This window comes from Leptopilina boulardi, unplaced genomic scaffold (genome assembly GCF_019393585.1).
Source record: "Leptopilina boulardi isolate dan_hultmark-lab unplaced genomic scaffold, ZJU_Lbou_2.1 LbouV2_32, whole genome shotgun sequence".
NCBI lineage: Eukaryota > Metazoa > Arthropoda > Insecta > Hymenoptera > Figitidae > Leptopilina > Leptopilina boulardi.
Genome location: NW_026137885.1, coordinates 853,130 through 873,134, shown reverse-complemented (window position 1 = coordinate 873,134; position 20,005 = coordinate 853,130). Strand labels below are relative to the sequence as shown.

At 30.9% G+C, this 20,005-nt stretch overlaps 2 protein-coding genes across 7 annotated transcripts in view; one reads left to right on the top strand and one right to left on the bottom strand.

Moving 5' to 3' along the window:
* The window catches only part of LOC127284259 (uncharacterized), a 30,157-nt gene that overhangs the window by 5,467 nt on the left and 4,685 nt on the right, over positions 1 to 20,005 (top strand). For 2 of the 3 annotated variants that reach the window (XM_051309622.1, XM_051309621.1), the window contains exons 2-3: positions 561 to 664; positions 16,166 to 16,358. In XM_051309622.1, coding sequence (XP_051165579.1) covers positions 622 to 664; positions 16,166 to 16,358 — 236 coding nt within the window. In that variant the 5' untranslated portion in view covers positions 561 to 621. The remainder of the gene's footprint in view (positions 1 to 560; positions 665 to 16,165; positions 16,359 to 20,005) is intronic. The other variant, XM_051309620.1, reaches the window with a different exon arrangement.
* The window catches only part of LOC127284252 (uncharacterized), a 116,204-nt gene continuing 98,443 nt past the window's right edge, over positions 2,245 to 20,005 (bottom strand). Inside the window, exons 7-10 of one of the 4 annotated variants that reach the window (XM_051309608.1) lie at positions 9,777 to 10,352; positions 7,965 to 9,587; positions 7,566 to 7,664; positions 2,245 to 7,257 (exon numbers count right to left, since the gene is read on the bottom strand). In XM_051309608.1, coding sequence (XP_051165565.1) covers positions 5,843 to 7,257; positions 7,566 to 7,664; positions 7,965 to 9,587; positions 9,777 to 10,352 — 3,713 coding nt within the window. In that variant the 3' untranslated portion in view covers positions 2,245 to 5,842. The remainder of the gene's footprint in view (positions 7,258 to 7,565; positions 7,665 to 7,964; positions 9,588 to 9,776; positions 10,353 to 20,005) is intronic. The other 3 variants (XM_051309609.1, XM_051309610.1, XM_051309611.1) reach the window with 3 other exon arrangements.

The following is a 20,005-nucleotide window of genomic DNA, read 5'->3' as shown; positions in this document are numbered from 1 at the left end:
TTTATGTTTTTTCTAACGACTAATATATGATATGATGCTTTCACAACTGATTTGTAAAATTAAACGACATAAAAAAAAATTTGATTGACGTGCGTGTATAATCTTAACAATTTTCCAAATGAAATAATTTTAATATAAAGAAGATATAAAGAATTCTTTTTAGAAAATGTTAAATTTGTATTTTTTTTTTAAATTTTATATTAAAAATATTAAATCTATCGCAAAAAAAAATGTTATTGACGTATTATATCACGGAAAAAAAATCATTTTTTTTTAAGAAACCATTTTAATTTTTAAAATTAATGCAACTTTTTTAATTTAATATTTCTTTTTTTATTTCCATTCGTGTGAAATTTTATAATTTACATTTTTTAATCTTAATTTATATGTAGAAAATTTTTTTAATTTGTGAATAATCCCTTTTAAAAAAAGAAAAATGAGAATCGTTTATATTTATTTTTTTAGTAGATATTAAATTTCACTTTTTCATGAAATAAAATGCAACACAAAATTAAATTGCAAAATTATTATAAAATATTTAAAATATTTATTGTTTCCAGATTTGGTGTTGATTTCACAAAACAAAAACCGGCTTTCAAGGAATTTGTCAAAAATTTGTTGATGGCAGTGAGAAAAAAATTTTCGTATTCAACAATTTTTTCGAGTGAGTACCTAAAAAAATATTTTTAATCGAACCGAATTTAAAAGAAGAAAAACTAAAAAAGAAATACTGTTTAACAATAAATTTTTTTTTATCAAAATTAAAAATACTAAGAGTATTTTATGAAAATAAGGTGATATGATTTTCATATAAATATATATATTTATAAGTCAAGATTAAGTTTCTTTTTTCTTGTAGTTCTGTGAACTCGAATAACTCTTAAATGAGGGGCAAATTTTAACCGTTCTAATTTTATTATATATATGTTTGCCACAAATACTATATAGGCAATAATTCTATTAACAGCTCAAAGGTGGGATTTATTCTTGAAAGTTCATAAACCTATACGTCACACAAGTCTGCTAATATAATTATTATTGTCTTCATTTCACACATATTCGATAGAAAGTATTTCCTATTTGTTATTATATGCATTATTGTAAATCTTGAAAAAAAATTAGTTACTTATTTTTCAACAAAAAAGGGAAAAATTCTTTCTCTTGAATGCTTTATTCAATATTCTTTTATTATGCAGATTATATAAATACTTATAAATTTCAATCTATTTTTTTTTTTACAATAAACATGACCTTGAAGAAAAAATATAAAAAAAGTAGCTCAATTCGTCGCGACGCCTAAGTATTATATATATATTATCGAATCAACACGCGTGTTAAAAAAAAAAGATATCGCGAATCGGATAAAAAAAAAAAAAAATAATTGTCTGGAGAAATGAATCATTATATTTAATTTCAACGGGAACTGTAGAAATTATTATTATTAGGTTGACGACAGTCCACTTACGTTACGAAACTTGATAAAAATTTAATAAAAAATAAATAAAATTATTATATTAATTTTTATTATATTTAAAAAAAAATTGCAATGAAACTTTTTTTGTTTCTCTCTTTTAAAATTTAATTTAAATATTTTATTAAATTTTAAATATTAGTGCATTGACCCCCCCGAGGAAAATTATATATATCTGTGTATAAATTTTTTCATCTAAATATATAAATTTTCAATCTCACTATTTATATAATTAATTTTGCACAATTCAAAGAGAGGAACTGTCGCATTGTGTTATCTTTTATCCGAGAGGATGAGATAAACAGAGTTAAAAATACCACATATGGCATTATTTTTTTTTTAAATGCGCGTGCTAAAACATTTGTTAGTTAAATTTAATTATCTTACAACAATTGTTTATATTTTACTGAAAAAAAAAATAATTTAAATTACAATTACTTTTTGAAATTTCAAACGAAAAAAAAATGAATATTTCAAATTGTGGAAAAAAAGAAGGAATAAGATAATATCTTTTAGGCCTTTAGAAAATATTTTCTTAAATTTATCATGTCATGATATCATTATCGGACCATATTGTTGTCGTATTTTGCGTAAAAATAAAGTTCTTATTTTTCATTCACAAAATGCATTATCTTTTATAAGAAAAACTTATTTAAAAATTTATTTTCCTACAAATTTTCATTTGCAATTATTTTTTTTTATGCCTGTAGTTGAAAAGTGAAAAAAAGGGGGTAAATTAGTAGAAATTGAAAAAAAAAGAAAAGTCCTTTTTGATTGCTATAAATATTTTTAATTTTTACTTTTTGAAAGCAAAATCACAGCTACATAAGATGTGGTTTTAATAATAATATAATAATAATAGACGATATTAATTAATTAATTAATAATAGATAAAGTTATATAATAATTCTTCTTTCATACAGCAGATATCGTTTAATACTAAGGACCGTACTTCTAGTTCCAAATAGTACTACATTATACACTAACTCTCGATTTTCGATATAATATATATATACGCAATATCGCATTCATTTTCTAAACTTGATTTACGATTTTTTTTTATTGATTTGCAGTGCAAACTCCTTAACGACATTATTACAATAACGGACGCCTTTGTCTTTTTTTAACTTGTGTCTTTTTTCTTACACATATATATATATTTTTTTTTATTTATTCATTTATTTATATATATATTTATAATATATCATCATTTTTACAGTCGTACATTCTTTTTTTTTTTTTTTTTTTTATTTCATCGCACCGTGAAAAAACCTTTTTCTATCAATAACGCCTTATCTTATTAAAGTTTACGAAAATATATTAACTATATGATAAAATAATAAAAAACATTTGTTTAAAACAATTTAAAAATTTGTCAAAGATATATTTAAAAAGAAATTTAAAGCTATATTGAATTTCTCATAGAAAACCCCTTTTTTTCATATCATAAAAGTGTGATATTAAAAACTAAAAAATAGTATAGAATATAAATAATTTTTTTTAAATAACAATTTTTTTTTAAAAGAACGATAAGACGTTATTAATAACGGTTTAATATAAATTTTTTTTCATAATCACTCAAAAAACAGTGTTTTACACTCTAAATAAATATTTTACAAATTTTTTTCTTCGTTTTTTGTCTTTCGCTCGCTCGCTTAGCTAGGAATTAATAATGATATATTTCGCGACTGTTCGCGAAATTTTCGCGGTTTTTTTTTTTTTTTAATTCTTGTATGATATGGCACTCATATGGCTGGCTAACCTTAGCCACGTTAAAATACGATTTTTTTATTTGAACAGAAAGTCGAGCTCGAAATCTCGAATTTCCGTCATCAGATCTTGTTTGCGACAATATTGCAATAGTTAATTTTTTTTTTTTTTGAAGTTTCTTTCTATATCTCAATTTCTTGATTATTTTATATCTATATATCCGCGAGAAAAATCGTAAGCCAACGGGCTAAGATGGATGACTATATCAAGATCAACGTGTATGTATTTCCTATGGAATGCTACTATTAAAATAAAACAATTAAGACTATCAACATATGCGGTTGTCTCTTTCTCTCTGTCTTTATCTCATGAAAAACGTGTTTCAGTTTAAGCCTCTGATTTTTTTTTTGTAAAATTCTTGATTTTCGAGAAAAATTTTTAATTCTCAAATTTATAATTAATAAAAAAATATTTTCTGACCAAAAATTAGTTCTAACATTTTACATCATTAAAATCAGTATTAATTTTCTGTCTAGGCCACTGAATAGAAAAAAAAAATTAGTATAGGATAATAAAGAATTAGAAAAACAAATCAGAGTCGTTGAGTTATTTGTTTCGACTTTTCTTTAGCTTTTAAGGCACTAAAGTCATAAGTTTTTCGTATAATAGAATTATTATCGTCTTTTTTCATCGGCACAATAATATTGTACTTGAATATCTTCTGAGTTCTTATCACACACACACACACATACCTCCCTCGAATGATTATTATTTGCATTCGTCGATCTCTGTGTTTACAGCCGTTGCACGAGTATAATATGCATTGCTAAGGCACGGTCCTAAGTTTGAAAAAAAAAAAAAAACCCTAAAGGCACCCTAGCGCGTTGTTAGCGAGTTTTGCGATTTCTACAATCTATTACAATTCTCAAAAAAAAAAAAAAAAATATGCATCATGTGTCTTTTTTTCTCTTAACAAATCCCTCCAAAATTAGTTTATTTTCATCTCCGCAAAAAGATTATACAGAATTTCAGAGGGTCTGACGGAAGAAAGATACTATAAAACGAAAGTGTATACAGGATCATTTCCTCTTGAGCATCCTTTACAAAGGAACAATAAAAGCACGAGAATCTAGCTTAAAAACGATTATACACAAACATATACACATTTAAAAAAAAAATAAAAAAAAAAAAAATTAACTGATTCTATCGTGTACAACGCTTCACAGTATATGCCGATTATATACTTTTTGCAAAATTTTTAAAAAACTCGCAAATTTCTTTTCTGAGATACATTTCATGTCTTTCCATTCTTAATTATCATATCACGTTTGTCTTTCTCTCACTCGAAACCATTTGCCATCTCTTATCGTTTTTTTTTTGCTCCTCTCTCGGCTGGCAGTCTTTTTTTTTTTTTTTTAATTATTAAAACGTTCCACAATACTGTTTATAATACGATTCTACTAAACTTTTTGGACACAACCAAAAAAGCTCTATCTTTAGTACGATAAGAGTGTGACCATTTCAAAGTCGATCGTAGTGAAAACGCATGGTTTTTCCTTTCGTCGCTCGTGGAATTTCCGTTAACGAAACAAAGATTTGTAATTTTTTTTTTATTATTACAGAATATATTTCACAAAACTAAAAATATCAGTTACACTCCAAAAAGAAGTATCTTATAAGACACATTGGAAGCAAAAAGATCTATCTTATATCTTAAGATATGCATTTTAAAATGTTTTTGATAACTTAGAAGCAAATTGCAAAAAAAACATCTTAAAACGGCGACCAAAACATCTTAAAGATACTTCTTTTTGTATCCAAAAAAATAGTGCTTGAAATTAAAAATTTAACCAATTTATCCATAACTAACTGTCTATAACGGAAGTGTTACCACTGTGCGTCGCTTTGTCTTTTTTTAATTTATAATCTTTGTCATTGGTCGTTTCGATAATCGCGCTTCATTTCTTCAATAATGAGAAGAATGTGAAAAAAGCCTTGCTTTTATAAATACTCATCGCTCAATCGAATTGACTCGTATACTATAATCATGACTTCCGATCGAGACTTTTTTTTTGCAAATATTTCGATCGATCTATAATTCTCTATAATTGATAATCCTTTGTTTCTATAACTATATAATACATTTACTAACTAAAGGGACTATCCTGAAATTTCTAGGTCAATGTTACACATAGGCCTTTAACTATTTTCTATACACTTATATAATGAGAGCATTAGAAATTTACACGGCTCTCCTTCATTAAATACGTTACAGTTTATTTATTTTTATTTTTTTTGTCTTTTTCGTGCTAAAGCTATTTAATATAAATATCTCTCTATTAATATTGATTTTTCATTTGATTTATTGTCTTCGTCAGCTTTCTTTTTTTTTTTAAAATCAGTATTGAAAAATTTTCTTGAGGAATGATTCCAAGTAGGCTTTTTCAAAATTCGAAATTATTGTACATAGATATTTTTGAAAAGGCTCAATTTTTGTGCTAATGTCCTTTTAGACAATTGAGGACTAATAATGTCCTAAATTTAGGACCACATAAGTTCAATAACTGTATTCAGTCCAATAAAAGTCAATTATTTTTTTTTTCATCTTAAACTGTACAGATTTTCTTCAAGTCTTTTAATAATTTTTTTTTTTTGTGTCGATCAACCGTCCATATGTCTATATTTATGTGCAGACATTTGCGCTAAGCCAAGCACGGCATATTGGCATTGAAGACAATGATAATGGGTCTGTTTTCCAGAATGTTGACACTGAACGGCACCACATGGTTGACTTGGTGTAAATTTTTGAAAACCAGCAGCCGCAATGCTATCCAATTTAGCGTGTTGTCTTCTGTGTGCCACAACTTTATTTGTGTCCGTACAAACAAAATCACATTTCAAACAATGAAAATGTGATGCCTTATTTTGCATTGATCCAAGTGATGATGTATAAGCACATTGAGCTCTTCCACAGGGGACATTAGCTCTGTATTGTTGAAAATCGCCACCCATGAGAGTATCAAGACGTTCGTGTCTTGCGGTATGTTGAACAAATCTTGTCTTGTCACAAAATGAATATCCACAGTCCTGTCGCATGCAATGAAAATGAGTTTGATGTTCACGATATCCACAGTGTGGATATCGGCAGTCTTCATTAAATCGAAATCTAACGTAACCATCGGGAACAGGTTCATCTTTAAGCATTCGCATAGAATGATGAAGTCGTTGCTTCTTAGCATCCACGGAATTGCTGTCAGTTGGCGATAGGGATCTTTTTAAATTTAAATTCGCCGCCAATGATGCGAGAGGATTTTCATCACGACCCGGTGGAAGGAAATTTGCAGGTGGTAAACCTGGAGCAAACATTAAACCCGGCGCACCTGGATACATACTGCCGTGCTGTAGAAATGGTGGTAGTGCTTGATTGATCAAGGCAATTTGTTGATTCATAGCCGCGGCCATTACAGCAGGACTTGGAAAATGAAAACCATGACTGAGATCTAATTCAAAACCAGGTGGTACTTGAGATTGTTGTACACTTGGCGGAAGAGGTTGTGAAATTTGTCCATTCTCATTATCGTGAGTATTTGTTGTTCCTTCGTCCCTTAAATTCTCGGTTGGTTCTCGTTTTATTAGATTCACCTGATTATTTTCATTGCTCAGCCTTGGACTTTCTAGTTTAATCTCTTTGGCTTGTGGCTGCTGGGCCATTTGTCCTAGGGTTTGTTGCATTTGACGTTGCATTTGATTTTGAAAATTGTGAATATTTTGGGCCATTTGAACATTTTGTGTCATGAAGTCATGTTTTTGTGAGAGTTGAGCGAGGTAGTCGTGCTGTATATGATTCGATGATTGTGGTGTTATTTCATGTTGTTGTTGTTGACTTAAGATCGCTCCAGTTGAATGTTTCGCAATATGGGCGACAAGTCGATCCAATTCGGAAAATGCCTGATTACAGGCATTACAATGGTAGTGATTCTTTCTCTTCAATTTGCAGAATGGCCTACTGCAACTTTGATCTGGTCCATAGAGTATGTGAGGCGAATTCGAACTGGTTGATGGAATCACTTGGGTCTCTGAAAAAACGGAAAGAGATTTTATGATTAAATGAATAGTTTATTGTTTAGTAATTTTCTAATTTGAAAAGCGATACCACGATGCTGTTTAAGGAGATTTTTTGCTATCTGCTTGGTTTTAAAGATTTTGAAACTAGTGCTTTTAATTAATATCTCCTTAGACGACATCGTGAGCGATACTTTCTGCCTGGAGGCTGAGAGCTTTTAATCAACGATTTTTGATAAGAAAAGCTCCCATACTGCAATTGGCAATAATAATAACTACGAATATAAAAAAGCACTGAAAACTGGTCGGATGAGAGACGAACCTTGGTGCACGGAAGTTCGCATGGATAGCATGGCGCCCGGAAGAGCGGGTTCGCTCGGCGGTCCACTAACCGGATAATAGGTGCCTGCCGCCCTCACCACTAGCAACAATCAACCAAACAACCAAAACTTCAAATACCTCCCACTATAATACAACCACCGTGTAAAGTAGAAAAATGCTTTTCAAAAGAATTTTCAACACAAAAAACTCATTGAATATTCGAAATAGAAAAAAAGTAATCTTTAAATTCTAATCAATTTTTGAGTGCGTCTACGTGCAAATGAGCATGCATAAATTTTTGTGTAATTTTTGTTTTTGTATACTTTAAGAAAACTACCAAATGAAATTCTCGTGTATAAAAATGCGGCGCTTTTTCGTGCTCATGTAATATGAAACTCACCCGTGGTTTTGTTAGTATCTGGACTAGGAATTTGAGGTTGCTCCTTGTCATCGATAATTGATCGGCTTTCTTCCATGTTATCCATTTCTTGTTTTTCAATTAACTCGGCAGGATTTTTAACTTGTATTCTTGGTTTTGTCTCATGAATCAATGATTGAGGGATTATTTGAAGTGATTCTTGATTCTGCTCGGAACTTTGTTGATCACTTGTACCATGATGTTGTTTCTCATGTAGGGACATTGTTGAATATCGAACAAAAGAATATCCACAATTTGCTCTTGTACAATGAAAATGTCGGTTCACTCGATTGCTATGACAGCCAGGTAATCGACAATCAATCATTTTATCAAAGAAGGCGAATCCTGGTAAAATGTCAACATTATCATGAAAGTCCTTGCTGTGCATAAGTAGCTGATCTGGTCTTTCGGTAGAGAAATGACATCGAATTTGCGAGCAATGATGATGCCTTGTGGTTTTTAATGAACACGCTGAATCAAGACAACCCTCTGAATTGTAGGTTACAAATCCTTCTTGTTCACCGACACTATTTGTTGGCGACACACTTCCTTCTCTTTCATCCGAAAGTGTATTTATAGTTAGTGTTGGAGTTGTAGGTTTAGGTAATTTAAAACTGGTGAATATTGCCTGAGGGGAATCTTGGGTGTGAGTTGTTGGATCTCCACCAGACCAAATTTCAATTACTCTATTCTTTGGTGGTCTTCCTCTTTTCCGCCTGAACATTGCGTCAATGTTAGTTAAATGAGTCAGAGTGACATCGGGTGAAAGTGCATGTGATGTACAAGAGAGATCAAGTTGTCTGCTGTACTCATGAATTTTGTAATGTTGCAGTCTTCTGAAAGGTTTATCGGTCGCTAGAATAACTTCGCGACAATTTTCCCAATTGCAGTGATAGTGTTTCTCCTTGTCGAAATAAGGACAGGTGTCATCGCAGCCTCCTTCCTCGAAGAAGGCGTCAGTGATTCTTTCTTGAGTTTCGTGTTCACGTAGATGTTCTCGAACTTCTCGGGGATCACGCAATGTTGCACCACAACGATCAAGACCACAGTGATGATGTTCTCTGCCAAATTGACATGAACAATCTGCTGAAGCCGGTGCAAGGAAAGCTAATTCGCCAGGTGTTAATTGCTGCTGTTGAAGTTGAATCGGTGATGCTTGTTCGATGCTTTGGGAAGCACCAGTCGATGGACCTGTGGAAGGAGATGTGAGATCCATTGCCAAATCACTGGCACTTTGAAAGGAATCATCCATTGAATAAAAAGGTGATCCTCTTCCCTCGTTTGAACTTTCTCCATTTAAACTAAGCGAAAGACTCTGGGAGCTGATTTCATCTGGCATCCATGTTCCAGGCGGTCTATTTCCACCGAGTTGTTTATATTTCCTGTAAGCCAGCTCTGAATCGTTTCTCTCGTGTTTGCGCTTGTGGGAGATAAGTTGACCTGAGGAGTGAAGGACATAACTACACTGGGGTCTTATACAATGGATATGATTGCACACTTTCGAGAATCTACACTGCTCAAAGGGACATGCTTCGGACTTCATGAATTTCTTGAAACCATCACGCGTAAACTGTTCGTCTTTGATGTGATATGACTTGTGTTTGTCTGTAAAAAAAAAAAAGAAACAGAAATTCAGTTCAATGCTCAAACGCGAATGATACCTCAAGAAGAAAAGCAAGACTGAGGGCTAGGTTAGAATATTCACTGATTTTTCATGAATTTAATTCTACTTTGTTTTTTTTTTTAAACATTTTTCTTTAACTCAAATTCTATCTTTTGAAAAACTAGCCTTACCCATGTCAGCTTTGTTCTTGAAGGTGTACCGACAACCCTGTCGTCGGCAATGAAAATGTGTGGTCCTCTGACCAGCAAACGAACAATGTTCAGCTTCGCAGCTTTCGGTGGCTCTAAATCTCTGGAAGCCTTCCTGGATGATGGCCGAATCCTTTCGATGATAATTGGCATGCATCTGAACATCGGACGTTGATATATAGACTTTGTCGCAGTTGTCATGGATGCAATGATAGTGGGTTTGTTTTTTATTATGGGGACAACTTCTTGAAGGATGCCTTTCAGCACAATCATCAGTAGGCGAATATCTCATGAAACCATGTTGTAAAGATTCATCCCTCTTCTTGTGCCATTTGAAGTGCCTAATCATTTCTTCTTTCTTAATAAAAACACGTCCACTGCAATCTAAACAGTGAAAGTGCTCCCTGCAACCAAGTTCTTTACAATAGGCACTTCCACATTCTTGACCACTTGAATACCTTCTCACATAACGAGAATAATCAATGATAGGTTGGGGAATTGATTTTGCACCACTCATCAAATTCTCAGCCCCTGGGGACATACTTTGCCTCAAAAGAGCTGAAACAAAAAATATTACTTCCTGTTAAGAATAATATATTATATATTCATAATGGGATGAAATTTTTTTTTTTTTACAGATTTATAGTTTTTGTAATTTGTTTTAAATTCGAAAATCTAGTTTTTAAAAAGTATGTTGCAATTTTATTTCATTTTCTCATAATAATGATGTCAAAATCTGTTAGAGATAAGTTAATGTCTCTTGCAAAGTACCTTTGGACCGATTAGCCTACAAATCAATGAACTGACAAGATTTATGTCTAACAAGATTGTAACCAAAACGCGATTTACTTCCGACCAGACGCGAGGTATTTGGACTTGAACCTTTGAAACTCATGACAATTTTTTTTTCCTTTAGTGATTCTCTACTTAAATAACAGCATATGTAAATCACATTTAAAAAAAAATACAGTTTTACATAAAATATAAAATTAATAAATAAAATTAATTAATTATATTCTTATCTGAATTTAATTTTTTTTTAAATTATAAAAATAATTATTTTTCTATATAGAAATTAATAAAAAAAAAAAATAGTCTTATTTAGAATCATAATTAATTTACTTTCATTAAATTTTATTATAAAGATTAAAATATTTATCAATAAGATTTGTTAAAAATAGGAAAAATTAAAGGATTGTATAATTCACAATTAGACACTAATTTTAAAATTATATGTTGTATGATAAAATATCGACATATGGTATATACCGACATTTGACTTTACCATCGGTCATTAAAACGAAAATTACAGAATTTAACATACAGTTAAAAAAGTAGATCTCTACTTTCTACATTATCGACGTAAATTTAATAGTTAAATAAATTCAAGTGAGATGGAGCTGTTTTGTTTCTTGTTTGAAACGAAAATACGATATTTTTCGATTCACATATCAAGAGTTATGAGCACATCGTTCGTCGACCCATGCTCCCACACTGCTAGTTAAGGAGAGTTTGAAAACTGGTTGGCTCGTTCGAATCGCGAAATAAAAGGGAATGCGCAAAAAGGAGAACACAAGGAGGGAGGAATGCCCCGCGAACAAAAAACTATCGTCTGATCACAAAATATACGTGCGTATGCAAAACCAAGCGAGAGAAAGAGAGAGAGCTCATTTTTAATATCAGTAGTATATCTATTCAAATTTTTCATCACAGCTGAATAAAAAAAATTTGATTAATGATTCCACTGTAAATGGACACTTTATCATTTTAATTAAAAATTTTTGAAATAAAAATAATTGCAATTTATTTAAGTTAATAGAGCCTGTATATTTGGAAAAAAAAGGAGAAAAATATATAAAATATTAAACTGAATTGTGAAAAAAAAATTATAGGCGAATGTTTTTTTTTGAAATAATATACCTATAATTAAACATGCTTGGATATATATAGGGGTTTATGATATCATCTTATTCGATATTACCATTTTTTACAAATAAAAAAAATCTTTTTTTTTTTTCGAAAATTCAAAAGTGGGATGAACCAGGGACTTCCCTCCTTTTGTCTATAGTTTCTTATGCTATATGGAAACATATTATCTCTGTAGATCAAACCACGCAGTGGAAGCGATCGTACAATATGTAAAATATATATGTCTACTCGTGATTATAGTCTGGAGAACACGAGAAAACTCACTTTGCAATGCTGTAAGATCAATCAAGCAAAACGCATTGTTTTGCTGCAGTAAAGTCTTTTCTTTAACACGAGACTTATGAGATTGATTCATTGGCTTCTGCGGTAAATTTCAAGTTTTCTCCATAACTATATATATATATATATATATATATATATATATATATATATATATATTTTATATCCCTCAATAAATTCTATTTTCAATTATTAACGTAAAATACTTTCGCAAAATTAAAAACAATTCAAAACTTTTAAACAATAATAACATTTTATTAGAATAAAGAAAAAATTTTATTTATCACAGAAAATTAAAAAGCATTAAAATAAGCTGCAACGCTTATTATTTTAATCCTTTACCCTTTATCCTAACGACTTTTATCCTCTATCTTTATACAACTTTTTACCCACCTTTTTTTCTGTGAAAATATAATATTTTTTTTTATTTTATTTATTGTGTAGATCAATTTAAAAATTTGAAAATATTATTTAATATGAAGAAAAGATGAAAAAGAATATGTAAAAGCGCAATAGTCTACTGGTGAACTATTCTAAGATGAGTGTGTCGCTGAGACTTATTGTATATCTCTCACCGAATGCGGTGTGTTATTTCTGTCAAAATTACATTATGCCCCATTCTCTTGTCCCGTTTATCATTTCTGTTTTTATATATATATATACAACTATATATACACGAATGGTTAAATGAAACAAAAATTTATTTTTAAGAGACAATTAATGACTCTTATAACTTTTGTTTTGTTGAAGAAAACATTTTTCGCAGAGAATATGTAACATATTTTTGTCTTGATCCAAAACAAAACTTGAGCTTTGCTTCAGTGGAGCATTATAGGTATACCTTCTTGCGTCGCGTCTTTTGTGAAAGATCGTTTGGCGTTTCGGTAATTTCGGCAAAAGAAGAGGAGAAAAGGGGGGGGGGTTTGGAGACGAGGAACTTGGTCCGATATCATCCTTCTCCGGTTTCTTGTGGTTTTCCTTTCTTGTCGTGATCAAAGCCGGCGTTTGCAATCTTCCTCAAGACCGCGGGGGGGGGGGGAACATCGTTATGTGGAACGTCACAAGGCACTTCGCGAAACAAAATCATCTTTTCTGTTTACCTCATTTCTCTTCCTCTAATTGTATCGATTTTACGGTAAATCAACGAAATTGATACAAAAAAAAAACATCATCAAGTGATTCAGTCTTTTTATATATAGGGGAATGTAGTCATAAGTGGACCGTCCTGGATTACTTCCTGGATTTTAGGGTTCCGTATATACGCATGGTTCGATACATCGGTTTTACCAATTTAATACATCAAATCTATTTTATCGGCAGTCGGTAAAACAGTTTTTAATTAATAGAAGCAGTGAAAAAAGTTTTTACCACCAGTTGGTATAATAGTTTTGTCGGTGGAATTTTTGATTTTCACGTATTATTTACATAGAAAATTAAAAGGCATTAAAATAAGCTTATTATTTTAATCCAATTTTGCTTATTTTAATCCATTTTGGTATTAAAATAAGCAAAATTGGATTAAAATAATAGCTTATTCTTATTTTAATAGCTTTTAATTTTCTGTGATATCTCCTAGAATCGACTCTGACGTCACAAGTGACAGAGCCTAATATGGACAAAAAATTCAGTTACTACCCAACTCTGCTTTCCTGCAACAATACAGACTTAATTTCCCAGTTCTGATTATTTACGCACTGTCGTCAGCTGTCAGTTATATTAGTCAAAGATATTTTTATTAATAGACAATAATTATAGGCAAAATATTTCCACATGCAATTACTTATTTATATAAAATTTTGTGGATTTAATAAGTTAAGTGTAAAATTACTAATATTTTTTATTAAAATTAGACAGTTTACTCAAATATGACATCCATTTTTCTAGTAATATTTTAGTAACATTTTTATTCATCATTTTATCCTTTACCCTGTATCCTAACGACTTTTATCCTCTATCTTTACAACTTTTTACCCACCTTTTTTTCTGTGTTTATAAAGTGAATTTGTATATAGTTTAATATGAAATTGAAGATTATATATCTTGGAGACAAATTACAATATGTATGTCCCAAGTGATAATGTGTCACTGGTGGGTGTCTCTATCATTCCTTATATATATATATATATATATGTATAGTGGAGAAATTACAATGTGCATTATATGCGTTTGTCACAAGTAAACTTCATGACAGTTGTTTTGTATGCCTGGAGCTTATTACTCTCAATTTTCTCCAGAATTAAAATTATGAATCTTTGGCGCATTTCATATATATGTGACGCTCCACGAGAGAAAGGACCTATATAACATTAGGCTCAGTTTTTCGTGCACCGTACATGAAAACTAAGCCTAATATTATTTCGGAGATATTGGCGAATCAAACCGACAGTGGCGCCGTCCTGGTGTATAGCGGAAGGACTAGATTTAGTGGGAACAAAATGTTAAAAATGCATGGGAAAGCGATAAATTATTTTAATAATTAATTTACTAATAATTATTTCACTCCATTAGTGAATTAATTATTAACATAATTTTTCGCTTTTACATGCATTTTAAAAATTTTGTTCCCACTAAATCTAGTTCTCTTGCTATACACCAGGGCGGCGCCACTGTCGGTTTGATTTGCCAATCACAGAAAATTAAAAGGTATTAAAATAAGCTATTATTTTAATCCAATTTTGCTTATTTTACTACCAAAATGGATTAAATTAGTAATTTTGAAAAGCCATATAATTTAATTTAGTAGGTATAAATGATGTTAACCAGTATTTGGCCTAATAAGCCATTAGGCCAAATACTGGTTAACATCATTTACCTACTAAATTAAAATGGATTAAAATAAGCAAAATTGAATTAAAATAATAGCTTATTTTAATACCTTTTAATTTTCTATGCTTCGGTGAAAGGGACTTTAGAAACAAAAAAAAAAAAAATTATAGTATGTTACTTTTTTAAAATACTTCCTCTATGAGGAAGCAATATGAATTAACTATATATATATATATATATATATTCATAAAGAACTTAAGGGATAGATAAAAAAGAAAATAAAAAATAGAAGAAGATGAAAGAGAGAATGACAGAGAGAAATTGTGTAGACTATAAGGATGCCACCCACGCATGGTTTGGAAAGAGTGCCGGGGGCACGACTTTAAATGAGAATACGAAAAACGTGACGGAGCTTAAAGAGCAAATCTTAAAAAATATGAGAAACCCCGGGGACGACACGCACGGTCCTATAGATACCTCTGGACCCCCCCTCCTCCCTCCCCCCCTCTACAACCCTTGGCCCTAGTTTGATGCCCTCCCCCACTCTCTATATCTCTTATATTGCGGCCTTTCAGTCGAACCCTTTTATTCGTCGTTCTTAAAAGTTGCGCGACCCACCAAAAGAAGGAGGGTTTTAAAAATTTTTCAAAAAGCCTGAACCTGAAAAGAAGGCCCCGTATTTCAGAGAGCTGGGGTCTTTTTTTTTATCATTTAATCCGTGTAGGCTCGGCTGAATAACCCTTTATACGCGGTCCAATACGACCGAGTTTTTTTTTTTTTTTTTTTTTTTTAATATACATGTGTGTATAAAAATTGCAGCACACACAACGAGAGAAAATGCGTCATCGAATAGCATACATGAACACTTGTGCGAGCTAGAAAGAACATTGGTGTTATATATATATATAGAGTGCCCGCTGCGTTCCGCGACCCAGAGGGTCCATTGAACCTTTTCGAGAGGATCTAAATACCGAAAAAAAAGTCCTAACGGACTGTTCTCGATGGCCCTTGTCACAACATTGTTTCCGGAAAAATGGCTTCGTTTCGGCACCAAGAGAGGGGGCAGGTGCGATTTAATTTAATAACCGTCTATAAACCCTATCGTGAAAAATCTTTCTTTTTTTTTTTCTTTTAATTTGCATTTCGTCTCAATTGGCCTGACAATTCAACTGTTGCTTTTAATATCGGAAATTTTATTATACTGCTCTTGTAATTGTTGGGACTATATAAAGAGTTTTTTTTAAGGTCCGCTATTGTCCACTTTGAAATATATATTAAAAATCTATGTTTGGTTTTTTTTTTACCTTATTTTCTAAACATTAAAATTTTTATTTCCCTTCAAAGTATAGCTATAGCACTTGAACAATTTTTAATAAAGGAAATTTTTCTTTTTGCAGATCCGCTTGTGGTGTCACGTATCTTCAAAGTTAAGGACGCACAGAATTCTTCATATTCAGACTATTTAGAACTCGGTCTATTTTTTACGATATTATTTTTCACATTTTTTAAATGGAAATTTAACTTTGAAAGTAGGGATCTCCGAGGGCTATTTAGTTTGAAAGAATATGAAGCTGAAAATTCGTTATTAAGGTAAATATTTTAATTTATTGGAAAAATTTTATTATAAAAAATTTAGTTATATTTTTACGGTTATTTTTCACATTTTCTGAATGGAAATTTAACTTTGAAGGAGCCCCAACTTTGAAAGTTTAGAGATCTCCGATGACTATATATATTTAGTTTGAAAAAATCTCCTTGAAACTGAAAATTCGTTATTAAGGTAAATATTTTAATTAATTAAAAAATACTTTGTCACGATTAAAAATTCTCCGTCCGTATAATGGAATACAGACACCGCTTTAATTATTTTTTTTCGCATATATAATAAAAAATAAAAAGATAAAATTTCCTCGTGAAGTTAATTTTTAAAAGAAGAATATGTTATATTCCATCGCGTTCTAACAGTCGTGGCAAAGAACTCATTACAATTAGTGCGCCTTTCATGGAGGTTCGTGGTTGGTCAGACAAGCTTATATCCGCGATCTAGAGAGATCTATGAACGCGGAATAGCCTCTCTGTGTCGTCCATGCACAACGTGAAGCGAAGGAAGTCCGACAACGAAATTTATAGTAACCCTCTGGCTCTCTCTTTCTCTCTTTTTCTTTCCCCCCTACCCTCTTCATTATATTCTCTTCTAGATTTTACCGACATTTGATTTAACAACTTTACTATAACTTGTAGATCTTTTGCCTTCTCAATTCGAAATATGATCATTATAATATACCTTAATAAATTTCATTAATTAACCATTTCTAAAATATAATTAAAATTCTATTTTAAGTTGAATTAAAATTCTAAGTCAATTTATATTATTAAAATAAACATTTATTATTAAATTAAAAAAATTTATTGCTATACAATATGATATTATGGGGGATTGTAATCAGTGGACTACATTTTGTTTTTTTGTGTACAATAGTCTTCAGTGGACCACACTGGAAAAATCATAAAACTTATTAAAATTCATTAAATGTCATACAATTTAAATATTTATTGTATTAATTATTTATTTAAAATACTTTTTAATGAAAAATAATAAAAATAGACATTCACTCAAAAAAACCGGAAAGTGGTCCACTCATAAGGACGATCCACTCACGCATGACTATTACATTCCTCCATTTATGTTAAAAGTATTCGAAAATGAAATATAAAGTCAAAATGACTTTCAATTTAAAGAAATTATATATATATAAATGATAATTTTCGTTGACGAGTGGAATTTAGAAATGATTTTTTTTTTTAAGGTAATAATAAGGTAAAAGTTTCATATGTCTCATTTCGACTAATACAGTCGAATCTCAGACTCCAATCTCACAAGCAACTATATATATATATGCCTTAGAAACGAGTTCTTTTTTTTTTAGATCCCCTTAACAATGACGTTGCAAACATCCGAGTCGAGATAGGTTTACCTCGCCCTCGAACACACCTTTTCAAATCATTTACCTTCGCCATTATGTCGTTCTTTCACGTCAATTCCCATTAGAAGAGAAGTTAGTCTCTTTTTTTTTAAAGAAAAACCTAATCAAATTCTTTTATGTATATTTTTCAAAACCTTTTTTAAGACTGATAACTTTTTTGTTTTTCAATCAAATTCAATCCAAATCAAATTTAATTACACATTATCAAATAAAATTGATTAATACTCTGGTCAGAAATAAAAATTCTTTGATTCAAATAATTGGTACTATTATATTAAATAAATATATTTATTTATGATCTTAAAGTCACATGATAACTAATTTCCTCTTTTTATTAGCACAAACGTTATAAACCCCTTTATCAGACCAATATATATATAGACATCTCATTTTTTTTTCCTTCCAAAAATACATCTGTCGCATCTGTTCATCTCTAAAAAAAATGAAAACTATTGGTGCGAGAGAAGGTGCGGTTTTAAAAAAAATTACCTCAAATATATCGTATATATGGAGTCGAATTTCTGTTTTGACAGCAGTTTGCTGATCCATAGCGCGTAATTTCAACTCAATTTGATATGAAATAAAATTCCATATTATATATAAAGAACTAGCCGAATATTCGAACAAAGGCGATAGTTTTTTTTTTATCCCTATTCGATCTCCCCCCCCCCTTTTTTTTCTCTATCTTTCTCTCGAGTCCATTTGAATTTACAAAAAGGGTTCGATTCTGTTTATTTTCAAGGATGGCGGGGTGTTTGCACCCCCGTATATATATATATATATATATATATATATATATATATATATATATTGGGGGCTAATGTTACATGAGTCTCCCTCGCGTCCTCGGAAATTGTCGAAAAGAAAGGGGGAAGAAGGGGTGTATTAAGAGAAAAAGAGTGGGAGAAAGGGTGTCGACATAAGTATGGTCTCGAAAAATCCATACTCTAGGAGTGATTAAAAAAAAAAAAAAGCTTGGACCCTGGGGTAAGGCGATACCAGTCTGTGACATTAATTGCCCAAGCTGCACAGCAGCGGACCAATAACACGTGGCTCCACTTGTGCGTTGCTACGATTTCACCCTACTTTATATTTTTCACGTTGCTTTTTCTAGCTTTAGAATATATATAAGTCGTTGACACAATGTTTTTTTTAAATCAAATGAAACATTTAGAATTTGATATATTCAGAGAAAATTATAAGGTAGTAAAATAAGCTATGCAGCGCTTATTATTTTAATCCAATTTTGCTTATTTTAATGCCAAAATGGTATCCATTTTGGTATTAAATGGAATCCATTTTGTTATTAAAATAAGCAAAATTGGATTAAAATAATAAGCGTTGCAGCTTATTTTAATGCCTTTTAATTTTCTGCGTTTTTACAATATTGGAATTAGTAAAAAAATTTCTTAGTACAAAATCTATTTTTAAGGTGGTTTTATACTGAACTAGTCAAAACGAATCATTACTTTGTAATTTGACTTACTGTGTTAAAATGCAATTTCCCCACCAAAAAAAAAGTAAGGTTATGTCTCAAAAATTTAACTACTCTCTAAATCTGAATCAGTCATATTTAACTGATTAGCAGTAGAAATCTACTAATTGCCATAGCGAGAATTGAGCAACTGGCAATTAGTAGAAAACTGATTCAATTAGTAAAATATCAATTACTGATTGAATCAGTAATATAAATATATAGCGGCGGCCACAAAATCTACTGATTTAATAGTTAATTTTAAAGGTTATGTTATATACAAATTACTGATTTACAGAAGTTATTTTCTATTGCTTGCATATTCACTAATTCTATCCCAGATAGCACGGAAACTTGCAGCAAGCTTGCGGCTAGTTCACCGTGCAAGCTTGCCAAGCTTGCCGCGCAAGCAAATAAATTTTTTTAAAATTTAAAATGTATTTTTTAAAAATTGCAGCAAGCTTGCTGCAACCTTGCAGCAACCTTTCCAGAAGCTTGTTGAAATTCTCCTGCAACCTTACGTAGCAAGCTTACAGCAATCTTTCACGGCAAGCTTGCCGCAATCATTCTTAGTATGCTTGAAGCAATCTTGTAGAAATCTTTCATGGCAAGATTGCAGCAATCTTTCCTGGAAAGCTTACAGCAAGCTTTCACGGCAAGCTTGCCCTGGGTGGGACATTTCGCTAGCTCAGGCAAGCTTTCACGGTGAACTTGCCGCAAGCTTGCTGCAAGTTTCCGTGCTATCTGGGATATTAGTAAATTTCAAAAAATAACTGAAA